This window comes from Quercus suber, unplaced genomic scaffold, assembly GCF_002906115.3.
Source record: "Quercus suber isolate HL8 unplaced genomic scaffold, Cork oak 2.0 scaffold_72, whole genome shotgun sequence".
NCBI lineage: Eukaryota > Viridiplantae > Streptophyta > Magnoliopsida > Fagales > Fagaceae > Quercus > Quercus suber.
Genome location: NW_027069537.1, coordinates 1,583,247 through 1,598,723, shown reverse-complemented (window position 1 = coordinate 1,598,723; position 15,477 = coordinate 1,583,247). Strand labels below are relative to the sequence as shown.

The 15,477-nt window shown below is 32.4% G+C and overlaps 1 protein-coding gene across 1 annotated transcript; it reads right to left on the bottom strand.

Annotated features, from left to right (window-relative positions):
* Nucleotides 1-3,920: 3,920 nt before the first annotated feature.
* Nucleotides 3,921-6,350, bottom strand: LOC112032254 (probable indole-3-acetic acid-amido synthetase GH3.1). Its single transcript, XM_024065018.2, has 3 exons — nt 5,892-6,350; nt 5,675-5,776; nt 3,921-5,577 (listed from the first exon to the last, which is right to left on the bottom strand). Exons 1-3 carry the CDS (start codon nt 6,224-6,226, stop codon nt 4,203-4,205), a joined length of 1,812 nt encoding a protein of 603 aa, XP_023920786.1. The 5' UTR covers nt 6,227-6,350; the 3' UTR covers nt 3,921-4,202.
* Between the last annotated feature and the right edge of the window lie 9,127 nt (nt 6,351-15,477).

Here is a 15,477-nt window from a genome sequence, read left to right as displayed (position 1 = left end):
AAAGATATTTGGAAAAATTATTTGACTATAATAACAAAGCATCTTGAATGAATTTTATACACAGTAAACGCACATGGGTTTATGTATAGTTTGGATGGGATTATTCAAAGTTTACATTCAAACCAGGGAACTGAAGGAGACGACACCTCCGTATTTTTAAGATACACAGTTTGTAATAAGGGTTTACCAGACAAGGTGACAATCAAATATTACACTTTGATAAGGTTGAATCACTTTGAGCGACATTAGAGACAATCCAAAGGTTATCTTTAACAGCCAAAATCGCTTTAGTCCCACTCATGGGTTACTAAGTAAAATATTTAGCTTTCACGTCTTTTCTTGTAGTGCGAAAAACATTTTTCCGGTGGTGGCTCCACTTTATTATCATCTGTAAGGAAAAGAGAAACTCTGTGTGTCTCACCTTTTGAATGAATGCTTATTGATGGAACCACTGGGATCTTTCTGGTGAGAAGGCTCACTTAAGAATCAATGAATCTGGCATTGTGTTTGATTGAAAAGGAGCGGGGGTAAAGGAGGGAAAGGAAGCAATGACTATTTTACTACATTCCCCCACCATACAATTTCGGTTGAATAGTGGACGCAAAACAAAGGTTAATAGAATAATTTAATGCATCTCATTCTAAAAGTATTTTTCATTTACTTTCTATCTCTACTCCTTTGAAGGTCAGCTAGACATTCACATGGACGGAAAGGTACTTTAATCTATCCCTACTGATTTCCTTTTTAGTCACATCGTTTCTTTCCTGTCAATCAAAGTTTAGGCTTTGCTGGATTTTTTTTTGGGGTACTAGCCATATACTCTTTGGCATGTTTCAGTAGAAGATCATATGCAATCATAAGGAAAATTATTCAATATTTTGGACTACTACAATGTGATATTCCTTACTTTCATATGAATGATGAACCCTACTATAAATTTAGTAAGATCTATCATTTATATCATAGAAGGAAGTATTACTTCGATATACTTTGAAAGAAATTTCATTGCATAAACAATAAATGCTAGCTTCTTCTTGGTTTGAGGAGAGAGGAGGGTGCCTTGTAGCGTGGTGTATGTAAGCTATGGTCATTAATTGGTCAATTAGCAATCTTTAAACCTTATTATATGTATCCTTTCCATTTTACTTAAAATAGAGACAATCAATTTTACAGTGATGATTTTACAGTAAACAATAGTGCCCAAAGTACACGTTGTGAGGATGAGTGATTGTTTTCCTAGAGGAGAACTCTTTTAAAGGTTTGGGTCCTCATGAGAGTGGTTACTCAACTAAATATTTGTTATCCTTTAGATTGAGAATTTTACAATTGATTAGCTACTTATTTTATTAGAAGAAAAAAAATTCATCCATGAAATAAGTTTTTATTAAATCACTTTAGAATTACATCAATGGAATTATGAAAGAAAAATTACTTGACTTTAGTCCCAGATATAATCTGAAAAATGAAAAGGTATAATGCTTTCTTCCTAAATACAATCTTAAAGATAAAAAAAAGTATAATCTTTTGTTTTTGTTTTTGTTTTTTTTATTTTTTTTTATTACAATCTAGAATGAAAGTAAAATTAAATTGATAAGGAATTGGTTTTCGAACTCAACACAACAAACTGATATTAGAAATTATAGGCCTCCGTCTATGGCATCACAGCAATTTAGCAATTTAATTTTGCTTATTTTTTATTTTTTTAAATTTTGCTTATTGTTGGATCCCATTAATTGTTATGAAAGCAGAATTAAATTGCTCCCAATTCCATTTATGATATCCTTCTTAAATTGTAATAGTAGGGATGGAGAAATAATTTATGCTTTCGGGGTTGAGGGAGAAGGGGGAGTATGAAACAAAAACAGATTCATCTTTCAAAAACAAAAAAAATATACTAAGATTCAAAAGTAAATTAATATATGATCATTTAAACTAACATCTGTTTAGTATTAACAAAATATAAATAACATAAAGACAAAATAATTTATTTTTAATACATTTTAACGCAATTACTTATGCTAAGAGATTTGTAATTTAACTATTACCTTCTAGTAGTTTAATTGTTACCTTCTAGTATTTTGAAATGAGTCATTTAGGATTCAAATCTTCCTCCTCCAAAATTGAATTTAAAAAAAAAGTCCCATTAAGCTATTAAGTTAAACTTAATGCTATTTTGAATTCCAAAATTCGTCTGTGATTGATTTTATAATAAATTACTTTATGTTGTAATTTCCCTTTTATTCTGCAAAATGAAAGAGTAGGTTAAAAAATTATTTTTGATTTTGCTGTAATGTCTAGTTTTAATAATATTCATGGTTCGAAAAGTCAAGTATGGTTGGTTTTCTCATCTTCTACATATAAAATAAAAATCTTATTTATTATCTCATTATATATCCATTATTCATCTAACTAAAAACTAATTAGGGTTTCCAAGTATTATTTTTCTTTTTTGGTAAAAAAAACAAACACACAAAAACAAAATTTTAAAACTACTCCACCTCAGCTGCTCAACGTTCTATTCTTTGGATTTGGATCTGATGCCATAGCCAATACCCCAAAATTACTCACAAAAAATTTCAACTTTTTTAATCTTTTACCTCCTTTGACTTTTAAGTTTTTAAATTTTAAACCTTTTTGATCTAATGGCTAATATTAAAAGTAACCTTCTTAACTTTTGATCACAACCATTAAAAATGTATTGCATATTAGGGTTATTGTAACTGATCTCAATCCATATTCTCTAATGTGTACAATATTCTTCTAATTTGTTAGTTTAAGATATAAAATATAAAAACACTCAAACAAATCATTTGGGTTTCAGAAACAACAACACAATATCCAAATCACAAAGTTTGTAGTTTTTATTATTATTATTTTGGGTCCTAAACAGAAAATAGCAAAAGTGCTAATTAAACACAATTGTTTGGGAAAAAAAAAGGTTCGCAAACAAAGAATTTTTTTTATGTAAAATGAATTTTTTTTTCCATCAGCGACAAGAATGGACTAAATAACCATTTTATTTTATGAATTTATTTGGCAATATTCAATTAGGGGGACCATGAAAATTTAACCCCAAAATTTAAAATCATACATATAAAAATATACAGTTTAAAACATAAATAAAATCTTAGGGGGGAATGGCCCCATTTAGTCTTCACATGTGACATGGCTTCATTCATGTATAATAAATTAATATTAAGTTAATAATTAACCGCAACAATCTTGTTAGAAAGTACTATCTAAAAATCCTTCTATAAAACAAACTGATATTAAGAGATTCTGCTATCACAACAATGAGATCCAAAGTTTCTTCTAAGAATTATTGTCGTTGTTAAGGTTAGAGAAACGGATATAGAGCATAAAGAGCTTGGAAGAGAGCTCGAAGTTGGTGCTAGTAACAGTAAAATGAGGATTAATTCAGAGAAGAGTGGAAGGAGTTAGGGATTTCAAGAGAGGCGAAATTTGTATTGAGGTAAGGGATTTGGAAAGAGAGAGAACTCATCAGGCGAGAATGGGAAAAAAAAAAAAAAAATTTATAGATGGTTTTGTGCACTTAGTATAGAAGATTCATCCATGGTTTTTTGTGTTTTTCGTTGTTCTCTAAAACCAGAAACGGAGGAAATCTTTATTATGTTCTCTATTTTTTCATTTTTCACTGTTCTTGGAGTATTGTTCTTTGAAATCTCTCTTCGCAGAACAAACCAATGATCATTTTTGGGGCAAAAACAGGTTTTTATGTCTAAAATTAGAAACTGTTTTTGGAAACAGATACCAAGCGCATCTTCATGGAAATTTTCTATCCGCACAATAATGAAAGCTGCAAACTTGTGGAGGAATATCTAGTACATGCGCTAAAATCCATGCAAATAAACCCAAAGTCCAACAACGCAGATAAATACAAAATTACAACCCTTAAAATATAAGCAAATTTACAACTTTTGCCACCAAATTCAAGATATATGAAACGACAGCTGTTCATGACCTACATTTTCAAAGTCTTTTCCTCAACTTTATCAAAGTTGAAGGAAGACAGAAAGACAGACAACGATAAGATACGATGGACTAACAAACACATCATTGGACAATTACATCATGCGCACAGAAGATGATCTGAACTTATTACACGAACACAAACCCTGAAAATTCAAAGAGACACTTTTAAAGGCTAAATTACATCAACAAGGCATGGACTTTTTGGCTGTTCAACAACTTCGTCGCGGGGTCCAATGTGGCAAAGCAGGGCTAAAATGCACTGAGACTATTCTGGAGTCCAGGAGCTCCATGATGGGGTTGAAACTCACACACCTTGGTACTTTATATTGATTAATAGACGCACCCCTAGAGATTGCATAGTCCATGAGCTCTTCAAATGTGCCATTTTTAACCACCCTGATCTCAAGTGGTCCAATTGAGTTGTCCGCCACTCTGCCTTGTCTGTAAACCGAGTTCATTGACTCTTCCATGACTAAACAACATTGGTTCAGTACCTCTTCAGTCGGTGAATTGGCTGGGTCCTTCACTAGCAACTCCCAGTAAATAACATAATGTCCTGGGATTGACTTAGTGTCTGCGTAGCTTGTGTACTCAACCACACTAGTGTTGAATTCTTTTAGGAGCTCTGATGCATTGTCAATCGCCTTTTGCAATTCAGACTCGTCCGTCTTGTCCGAGTCGATGCTCAACAACACGTTCTTTCTTCTAATGAACCGGAATTGTGGAGCCGAGTTGTGGAACCCGGTGACTAGGAGGATGTCACCCACACGGTAGCGGCAGAGTCCGGCATAGGTGGTGATTATGAGCTCGTATTCTTTTCCAACTTCTACGTCGGCAAGGTCCACAAGGCGTGGAGGTGAGTCACGAGAAAGCGCCGGAGCGTTCGGGTCGTGTGGCAAGAACTCAAAGTAACCCATGTTTGGCATGATGGTGTAGGACACTTCAGAAGGTTTGCACATTGGCTTGAGGTTAAGCCCAAAGTAGCACTCGGAAGAAGCGTACATAGTGCAAGATTGTGGTAATCCAGCACTATAATAGTCAAGCGTTGGTCTGTACTGAGCCATAGCACCTGTTACAATCACGTCCAGATATTTTGTGTTGGGCCAAATTCTTGTGATTATTCCTTCCCAATTCTCTCCGGAACACTCTTTGGTTATGAACTCAGCAAGTTCTGGGTTTGGTTTCACAATTTTGGACATGCACTCTTTGAGAGAAGGGTCTGTGATTTTAGGGTTTAAAGTTCCGGTTGAGATGTCATGGGCAAGTTCTTTCCAGTTAAGCTGTAGAAACCTTATGGCTCTGAGTAGGCCTGAGGCGAACACGGCACCGAGTCGGAGGACCTCCTCACGCATCAAGAGGCCACAAAGCATCTGAGTATACAAGCTTTGAAACGAGTCGGCACAAAGAATGGCCTCGTCTGGGCTGGTGTAAACCGTATAGGGATCATATGGCCTAGTCTTGAAATGGTCACTTTTGTAATAGCCGGTGAGCACGGGACGTGCCAAAAGCCCACTTGGAGTCTTTGTTTCTGCTTTCACGAACAAGAAGTAAAGTCCCTTCCCTTTGTCTAAACCCGGGACGTATCTGTTGGAAAAAAAAAAAAACCATTAAGAAAAAGAGTTAAACATGAAACTTGTTCCACACGAGAAATATATAACAAGTCAAAGATTTATGTGCTTACAGGTTCATCACAGGCATGAGAAGGCTGTACAGTTTTGAGCGACGGTCCCACTCCTCATAAATCGTCGGCATCAATTTTCTTTCACCAGCCGAAGTCCCAGAACTGCAAATTCATCACAATTTCATTAACCCAAAAGCCACAAAAAATAAAAATAAAAATCACGTTACAACTCAAAAATTATACTAAAAAACATAGTCACAGCAACTAAGAAACTCACCTGGTGAGGAACTCAGAGATGGGACGAGAGGATAAGATCGGAGAGCGATCACCATTAGCGATACGTTGGATATAAGGCTGAAGATCCTCATAGCTAACAACAGGGATTTTCGACTTGAACGTGTCACGGTCCGTTGCTCCATCGAGTTGGTACCGCCTGAGATACTCAGTCTCAGCGTTCTGACTCAGTATTTCTCCCAAAACCCTCTCCTGGACAGCGTCGGTGTTCGTTGTCATCTCATCGATGAACTGAAGAGCCTTCGCGTCTTTTTCACACACAACAGGGCCAAGCCTAATTGGCGAAGCGACCTGTGACTGTGATTCCCCATCGGCCATTGTTGATAAAACTCAAAAAATAAAGAGTTAAAAGAGAGAGAGAGAGAGAGAGAGAGAGAGACAAAGCTGAGAATATAAAGACTGGTTTTTCTTTTTGTCCTAAGAGCAAAGTTCAGAATGTATATGGTGCGAGTTTATACCTCGTGAATGAGCATGCTTTTATAGGGTGAAAACTGGTTTGGCGACGTCATGTTCCACGTCATACGACGGTCGGGACCAATGGCAACTTGGAAGGGCTCTAACGGCGCTTTGCTGATTTGAGCGACAACGTTAGATTAAGAAATTTACTTTTGCGTCAGAACGTGCAACCTCAAAAGGGAACACGTGGGGCCCAGAACATGTATGAATGTCTATATGTCATGTGACAGGTGGGGCCGTGTGCTTGCCACATCAGCGGGGTCTTTTGCACAAGCCTAGTCGTCAGCCGAACCACGCGGCCCTTTCGGGGTGAATCTGTTGGTCTCCGACAATGACAGCTGCCGGCTGATCAGTGATAACTAAGGAAGCCAGCTTCGAGAATTAGGAGTTGTGTGTGGAGACGGCTGGAGACTAAATATTAAGGTATGAAATTCGTGTTGCATACGGAGGGGAGAACCTACTTACCTAACTTTGAATTGTCAGATAAAAGAAAATTATACTCTAGGACTATGTAGGAGAGAATATTTTAGGTTCATGATTTTGAGGGGCAAGGAGTCAAAACTCAAAAGGTTAAAAGTTATTTATTTATTTTTACTTATTAAAAAATTGTGTTGGGAGATAAGAAGGTGTGGTAAGGGTGGTTAGGAAGGTTTATTGTAATAAAAAAAAAAATATATATATATATATATTTATATTTATCATGTATAATTTTATTTTACGTACTTAACATCGTACGGATCTTAAAACTCTAAACATGTTTGAAGTCAACTTTTTTATGAAATAGTTTCATAGGAAATATATATATATATATATATAAATCAACCAGTAAACCACTTATGTTTTGCTTGGAATAGATTTTCAAAGATACAAAATCTGATAATTTTTATGATAAATATTTATTTTGGTACGTTTGTATAAAATAGTATTTAATACATATTAAAATGGTTAATCATATATAATCATAAGAATATAATTAACGATAATTATTTGCAAAAAGATATTGGGGTACAGGCGTACAGCAATCACGTGGATGTGACTTCGATGGTTTTTTTTTTCAACATCGATTTCGATAGAATTTTTGCTTTGTACTTTTTTTTTTTTTTTGCTGAAATTTTTGCTTTGTACTTATTCATATTTAGGCTTGTCGTAAGATTTTTATATAATTAGAGTAGGTTAACTTTAGCATTACCTCTATGTCTGTTGCACTACATTATTATTGTTTTTTTCTCCATCTCTTGTGGAATACTCAGAATAAATTATTCGAAATCTAATACAAGATTGATACTGCGTGGCTTCTCACGCTTTAATAGTAAAGGAATCCAAAGGAACTTTAACCATTGATTTTGATTTTATTTATTTAAAAGAAGCAAAAATTCTTTGGTTTGAAGCGATAGTATGGAATACTTGTGAACCATTGTTTTAAAATATTGTAAACATTATTGTTGAATTATTTTTATAAAATGATTAAATTGTATTTTTAATTGATTAATCTAATTTAATATATTTAAAAAAAATTATAATATAATATTTAATTATATACTATATATAATTGTAGAAGACAATTTCACAATTCAATCTCATTAATACATGCGTCATAACTTTAGACATAAAATGCCGAACCAACTTGCTCATACTCCAAGACACTGCTTAAAACAAACATTTGGTTTTTAAAATCAATTGCACGGTTTCAAGTTTTGGTTTTTACCTCTAGTGAAATTTAACAGAACACTGAACATCTCATTTTGTTATAAAGAGAAATAGCTCCATCACTCACTAATAAATCAACGGTAGAGATTAAAACCCAATGCCACATCATTGTATCTTAAGTAGAAACTAATAAAACAAACTTTTTAAGCTATCAATGCATTAGGGCTTGAAGTTTTTAAACGTCGTCTTTCCAAAGCATCACCTTCGCGCGCAGTACAGGTGTGAACGCACAACTCTCTCAGACAAAAATTTAATCCATTCCACATTGTTTCTGAGTAAGCATTAGGCTCTTTTTTTTGTTCAATTATTTTTTTATTTATTATTTTTTTTATGTGAATCTCCACCCACAGAGGTACAGACAGAAAAAAAAAAAACAGACCTCAAAAGAATGTTAACGACGTGATTTCTAAATCTTCAAATTACGCTGTCATGAAATAGAGAATCAAAACATGTAAAGTCTTGTTATTTTGTAATTTAGTTATGCACTTTATTGTATCCTTAAATCCCTCCTAAATAAATTGATGCTTAAATTTATATTTCCTTCAAAGTTTAAGCCTACATTTTTTATTTGATTACTTATGTTATTCTTAAATTCTCCCATTTAACATTAAATGTTTTGTCAAAGTTTTCACATATAGTGTTTATAAATTGCACCACTGCACACCCTTAGTGTGATGGTCATTTCACAAGTATAAGTGCTTGTGAGGTGTGAGGGCCAAGAGCCGGGGTTCAAGTTTCTAGAATGAAACTTCACATACATATACACTTAGATTATGCTAGAGTAGAAATTCTATCTTATATAAAAAAAATGTTTATAAATTGCATCTTTTAAATTTATTACTTATCATCATATATAGAAGGGGAAAAAAGGAAATAAAACTCATTTATGGACAAAAGCATTTCAAAATTTCCATTTGTACCACTACACATTTTTGGTGCAATAATTACTCTACAAGTATAAGTACTTGTGGTGTGTGGGGGCAGATGGGCAAGGGTTAGGATTTCAAGTCTTCAGGAGGGAGTTTCACACATATATTTACTTATATTAGGTTAGAGTAGAATTTCTATCTTGTATATATATATATATATATTTGTACTTTCAAAAGCATTAAATGAGTTTATACACTAATCAGACATAGAAGAAAAAAACAAACAACGGAAAACCCAATCATGGCCGTTAATATGCATTCCCACTTTTCCATTTGGACTTTTTTTTTTTTTTTTGAGAAAGAAGTATGCTTATTTTATTCGTCACAAAAGGCTGAATCAACCTGAACAAGATGGTATATGTCTGGTGGTACATCTTCCATCTAGACATTTAAACTAGGTGTATTAATAGCTCGTCTAGCCAGTGCATGAGCCACTGTATTCCCATCACGGCGTACATGAGAAAAGCTGACCTGTTAAATGGAATTCTTCTATTTCCATTTGGACTTAAATGTGTTTTATTAGTGGAAATACGTGAGGGCAATTTCAGATATATTCCCTTAAATGTGAATTTTAATGATAATTTCGCATCTAATATCATATATTAGTGAATTTTAATGATATTTTCCGGTTGAACTCTTTAACACGGTTAATAATGTGTTTCCTCTTTTAATAAAATCCATTTTTATGTTAATTAAAAATTAAAATATAAATAAATTTTATGTCAATTATGTATAGACTATTGTTTCTAAAAAAAAAAAAAAAATTGTATAGACTATTAACTCCTTTAAATGCTTGACCACCTTTTAAAACTTTTTTATTTTTTGGGATATGTGGACAAACTTCACGCATTGTTTTCCTTATTAAACACACTAATAATAAAAGAAATCCCTCCCACTCCCTTATACACCTCATCATATTTGACATGTATTAATTTCTCCCCCCAAAAAAAAAAAAAAAATTCACATGTATTAGATTTAATTCTATGTGTCAATTCGTTTAGTGATGCTCTTTATTGCATCCTTAAATCACTCGTAAATAAATTGAGGCTCAAATATACACTATTGATTTTTATTTTATTTTTAGAAAACCCACACTATCGATTTATATAATTTTTTTTTTTTGGAGAAGAACACACTATTGATTTAACTGCTTATAATATTACTCTCAAATTTTCCAATTTATAACATTAATGTTTTCGTCATATATTTTCAGATATAATGTCTATAAATTACATCTCTTAAATTATTTACTATTCAACAGATATAGAAGAATTTTTTTTTTTTAAAGGAAAAAAAAAGGTAAAACCGAATCATGGAAAAAGGCATTTCAAATTTTCCATTTGTATTTTATAAGCTTTAAAAGAGTTTTACACTCATCAGATTAAAAAAAAAAAAAAAAAAAACCTGATCATGGACGTTAATATGCATGCCCACTTTTCCATTTGGACTTTCAAAAGCATTAAAATGTGCTTTATTAGTGGAAATACGTTTGGGCGATTTCATAACACCAACTCCAAGTCTCCTTGTGGATTCTAATTAGCTCAACTAATAAAGTTTTTAATGGTTGAATAAGAGATCTAGAGTTCAATCCCCGCCTACACCAAAACTGATTAGTGTCTTGGTTTAATGATAAAATGTTATTATCAACAGCGAATTTCATATGTTGAAACTCTCTTTAAAAAAAAAAAAAAAAAAAACTCCAAGTCTCCAACACCACCATATTGTGTCCACCATTGATATTGCTATTACTATTACTATATGCTATTTGCTAGTTACTACTACAATAGCTTCACTACTATCATTGTTGCCACCGCCAGAACCCAGTCGCGACCACACCACCTCTAATTCTGCCACCAAAACCACCACCACACTAAAACGAAATATCAAAGGCTCTTGTGTGAATCAATGCAACATAACAAACTATTTTTTATTTTATTTTTATAGATTATTTTGAAAGTCACATTCAAACGCATGAAAATAAGTAATACTTTTGGAACATGTTTTCCAGCTAATTAAATAGAGCAGAAATTTAACCATTTTTAATTAATTAATCTACTTTTAATATTATTATAAAATTAATTAAAGTTGAAAAAGACTATACAGTGAACAAAATACATTTGTCTTTCTAATTTAAGATGCCTTTTGGTACATTGTAAATGGTTGTTATAATGCAATAGAAATCAATATTATAAGGAATAGTTATAATAGAATAATTCAGGGACGGACCCACAGGGAAGGCCAAGGGGCCGGGCCCCCCTGGCCCAAAGAAAAAAAGGAAAAAAAAATTGGGCCCCCCCAAGCCCAAAGAAAAAAAAAAAGAATTTTTTAATGATTATATATATTTATTTATTTCTAGAGTTGTGACTCACTCTTTCAAAAATTTAGGCCCCTCTCTTTTAATTAGCTTAGCCTAGCTAGCAACTACCTAACTCAAAAACTGAAACAAAATTTTAAAATAAAAAATAAAATATCATAGTCAGTAGAGTATTAGAGTACTAATATTAGGTGTTCTAAATGGCAAATATTTAGTATTTAGAACACCAAATACCAAAAATACTATTTTACAAGACATTTTAAATGCTATATTAGAATAGCAAAAGTAAGTTTTGGTTTGTCAAAAAATATTTTTTTTTTTGCAATAGTTGATGTTTTTAAGAAACAATATTATTTTGTATTATTTTGTCTTTATTGGTAAATGATTGTGTCTTAATGTATTAAGAAACAATGATTTTGTGTATTAATCTTGGTTGATAATTTTTTAGTATTAGTGGATACCTATTTGGATTTTTCTTCTTCTTATACTTCTGCAACCCCCCCCCCCCCCAACATGAAATTCTAGGTCCACCTTGAATCATTATTCTCATTTATCTTTATAACAACACAAGGATAAAACAAATTTGATCTTTCATACTCATATAATCACATTATTATACTATTATTTCTAGGTAAGAAACACATTACTTTAAGGTGTTTCTTATCTTACAAGTGATGTAGACTTTTATGACTATATAACTGTTTTTTATTTTTATTTTTTGATAATTTGATAGTTACAATGGGAGAGAAGGGATTTGAATATTGAATGTCTCTATTGGAATTTAGAAATATTACAAAGAGAAAAATTGGACAATAACACCAAGTCTCAAACAATTTCGTTAGTTAGCAACGTTTCCAAACTATTTAGGAAACTAACATCTCGAGTCTAAGAGACTTGATTTTGCTCTTTGAACTCGAGCCACAAAATAACTTCAAGTTTTATGATTTTTCCAGTGGAACTCGAGTATGAAACACTCGAGTTCCTACTCTGCACATTTAAAGAGAAAAGAGATAGAGGAAAACCAAACAAATGAGGAAGAAGAAAAGCTTTGCAACAAATCCTTCACTTGGAGCCCTTGCCACTGCCGCTTGGAGCCTTCGCCGTTTGTGGGTAGAGACAAGGGCGATTTGGGTTGTGGGTGCTCTAAATAGTTTGGAAATGTAGCTAACTAACAAAATTGTTTGGGGTTTGGTCTTAGTTTTCAAATTTTTTTTTTTTTTCACATTAGAAAGTGTCACGATTAGTTGAGTTACAAAGTCTTGACCTAAGAATACATAACTAAATAGTTGGGCTTGTTTGTGTAATGGGATAAAGTGCAAAAATATTTGATTTGCTACACCAAAAGAATCGGTAGATGGTGCCTATCGTCTTAAAAAAATGACTTTTAGAGTATGAACCTCAACTCTGTCATCTGTAATTGTTTAAATCTTGTGTAGGTTTTAACTAAATACCCTCATCTTTATTTCAACAATTATTTATCTAAAAAAATAAATTGAAAAATTAAGGCATGATGAATTTAAGGATTAAATAATCATCTCTTTTAGGATAAACCCAGTAGATTACCTATTGAGGGAAAATAAATATCGATATTTTGACAGCGAAAGTTTGAGCCTTTGAGGGAGCAAATCCCCATCTTTACGAATGAGCCAATGGTCCCGTTGAAATGGAAATAAGAATGCGATAAGGTTTTCAATTCAAATGGAGATTCACTGATTGGAATTAATAGTTCATGTAGCTCTGATTGGAGAAGAAATCTAGTTTTCTTCTAAAGTAAAATTGGAATGTGAACTTACCAAAAAGACAACATTTATGAAGGTGAAATTAGTCTTTAAGGCTCTAAAAATGGGAGAAATTATTAGGTCCACCAGGAGAACTGCTGACATGATCTTTCATGGCCTCTTAATCAATAAAATGATGTTATTTATGCAAATGTGACATCATCTGGTAATTTTTATTTTTTATTCATTGTGCTGATTAGGAAGCTCACACATACATATAGATAACATCATTTCATTGGTCAGGAAGGACCACATCAATAGTCCTCCCAGTGTAAATAATAATTTCTCCTAAAATGGACAGTAGGTGATTTCTTAAGTGCTGCAAAAATCATTCGCATTGCAATGTGCATAATTAGTTACTTTGTCCTCCGCCTTATCAGATATCTAACTAGCTAGATATAAAAATGGAAGAAAGAGAGAATAAAACTTTTTTAAAAGAAAATACTTGACTTTAATTTGCAGTAGTTATATGCTAGACATGTATTTAAGGAATCAATAAAAGGATTATTTGGTATTTATAGTAAAAAAAAAAGTGTAGACAATCATTTAGAATAACTTGATGAAAATGAAAGAATAGTCCTAATAAAACTATAAAAGTCTCGTCATATTGAGTAAACCCTGAAGTTGGTGGTACATTGTTGTATTGATACTGTGTCGTTTGCAATATTTGTTGACATGCAATTTACTTCGCTTTTAGTTTTTTATGATGAGATTCCAGTTTAGCCCCAAAAAAGAACATATATAATGAGATTCCATTTTATTCAACCTGGGGGAAGCAGGTTTAAGGGTTTCTCAAAAAAGCAAAAAAAAAAAACTTTATACCTGCATCCCACAGGTTGAATCAAATGGAATTGTCATTATCCTTAATATGGGGGCAAAAAACAAAAGTGCTCTGCATACGGAATTTTTCGCTTTGTCATTTGCTTTCTGAGATAGCTAGGGAAGAACTAGACTTAGCAAATTAAGAATATTGCAAACTTATTGCTGTGTTAGACGTACTGTTGTGGCCTCTACAATTCACATAGGCTTGCCCTTAAAAAGAAATCAACATTTATGTTAGAGACATAGATGTAGAGTAGAATTAGAATTAGTAATTATAGTTTCTAATTTTTAATTTTAGCATTGGGGTTTAAGGATATATAGTTTATAAATATGTTTATTTAACTTGTAAATATTTTCGTGAGGGAGAAAGTGGATCTCATAGCCAATTTCTGGTGTTATTATCCTTATAGTTGGCCTATTATAAGTTTTGGAATTATATAGAGAGATTAATAAAACTCATCCATATTGTCCTTGAAGCCATCCCAATCGACACCATAATTCCAACTCACAACAAAACCCAACTATCATGAATCTGTGTTTGTACGAGAGATGGGAGACTTTGGTTTATAGGTATTTAGTTATAATTTGTTGTTCTCAAAAATGAAAAAAGTTATAATTTGTGGTTTGATAATCGATCGCAGATCCATCTTTTTGCCTGCTGAAGATCATCCACAAATCATGGGTCTATTAACTTTAGAAAAATATCTATTTCACACCTACAATACACACACTCGCCACTTTTGCACAAAAATCATCATGACTCAAAAAACTACGCGTGTAAGTATTTTTTGAAAACTATAGAATTTTTCCTTTAACTTTAACCCTCTTATTTTGGACGGTTGACTGTATATTAAGTTATTGACACAAATTCTTATAAAGTATTAGTTACAAATTCTCAAAATTTTAGGCATAAGTTATAAATTTCATCATAATTTTGGGTCGTTATATGCACTTAACCAAAATTTAAAAAAAAAAAAAATCAATTACATAATTTTTAAACACCCAAATGAAATGTCAACCAGCTGCAGAATATCACTGGATTTTTTTTTTCTTCTATATTATATTAAAACCAGCTGTCGAACAAAGAATTCTAATTAAAAAAAAAAACTATGATCCTGGGTTATGAGACCATGATTTATGATTACTGGTTTATCAAAAAAAAAAAAAAAAGTGATTTATGATTGATTAGTAGTTTCTCAAAAAAAGGATTTATTAATAATTATTTATAGAAACAAATTTTCTTGCATGTTGACACTTGACACCCTAACTACCATCTAGTCATCTATCACCCAATAATAATTAAAATAAGGCTATACCACATTTACTGTGCTCAAGCATGCATGATGTCAATGTCTATATCTACGAAAAACGAGTGCAACCCATATTTTTATCCTAATCCTAAGCATAATTAATTTATATAGCTAGTAGTTTCATAGGAAGTTCATGGAAACTTCAAATTGAAAATTCTCATCAAATTAGATTTTAAAATTTCGTCAAAATTCAGTTAAACATCCACTTGGCCAGCCAGGCCTCTTGTCCTGAAATACTACGACAAGAAAACTG

Coding starts and splice junctions, on each gene's coding strand:
- LOC112032254 (XM_024065018.2), bottom strand. CDS start 6,226: ATGGCCGATGGGGAATCACAGTCACAGGTCGCTTCGCCAATTAGGCTT. Junction 5,777..5,891: donor ATCTCTGAGTTCCTCACCAG/GTGAGTTTCTTA, acceptor ATGAATTTGCAG/TTCTGGGACTTCGGCTGGTG. Junction 5,578..5,674: donor CTCATGCCTGTGATGAACCT/GTAAGCACATAA, acceptor TTTTTCCAACAG/ATACGTCCCGGGTTTAGACA.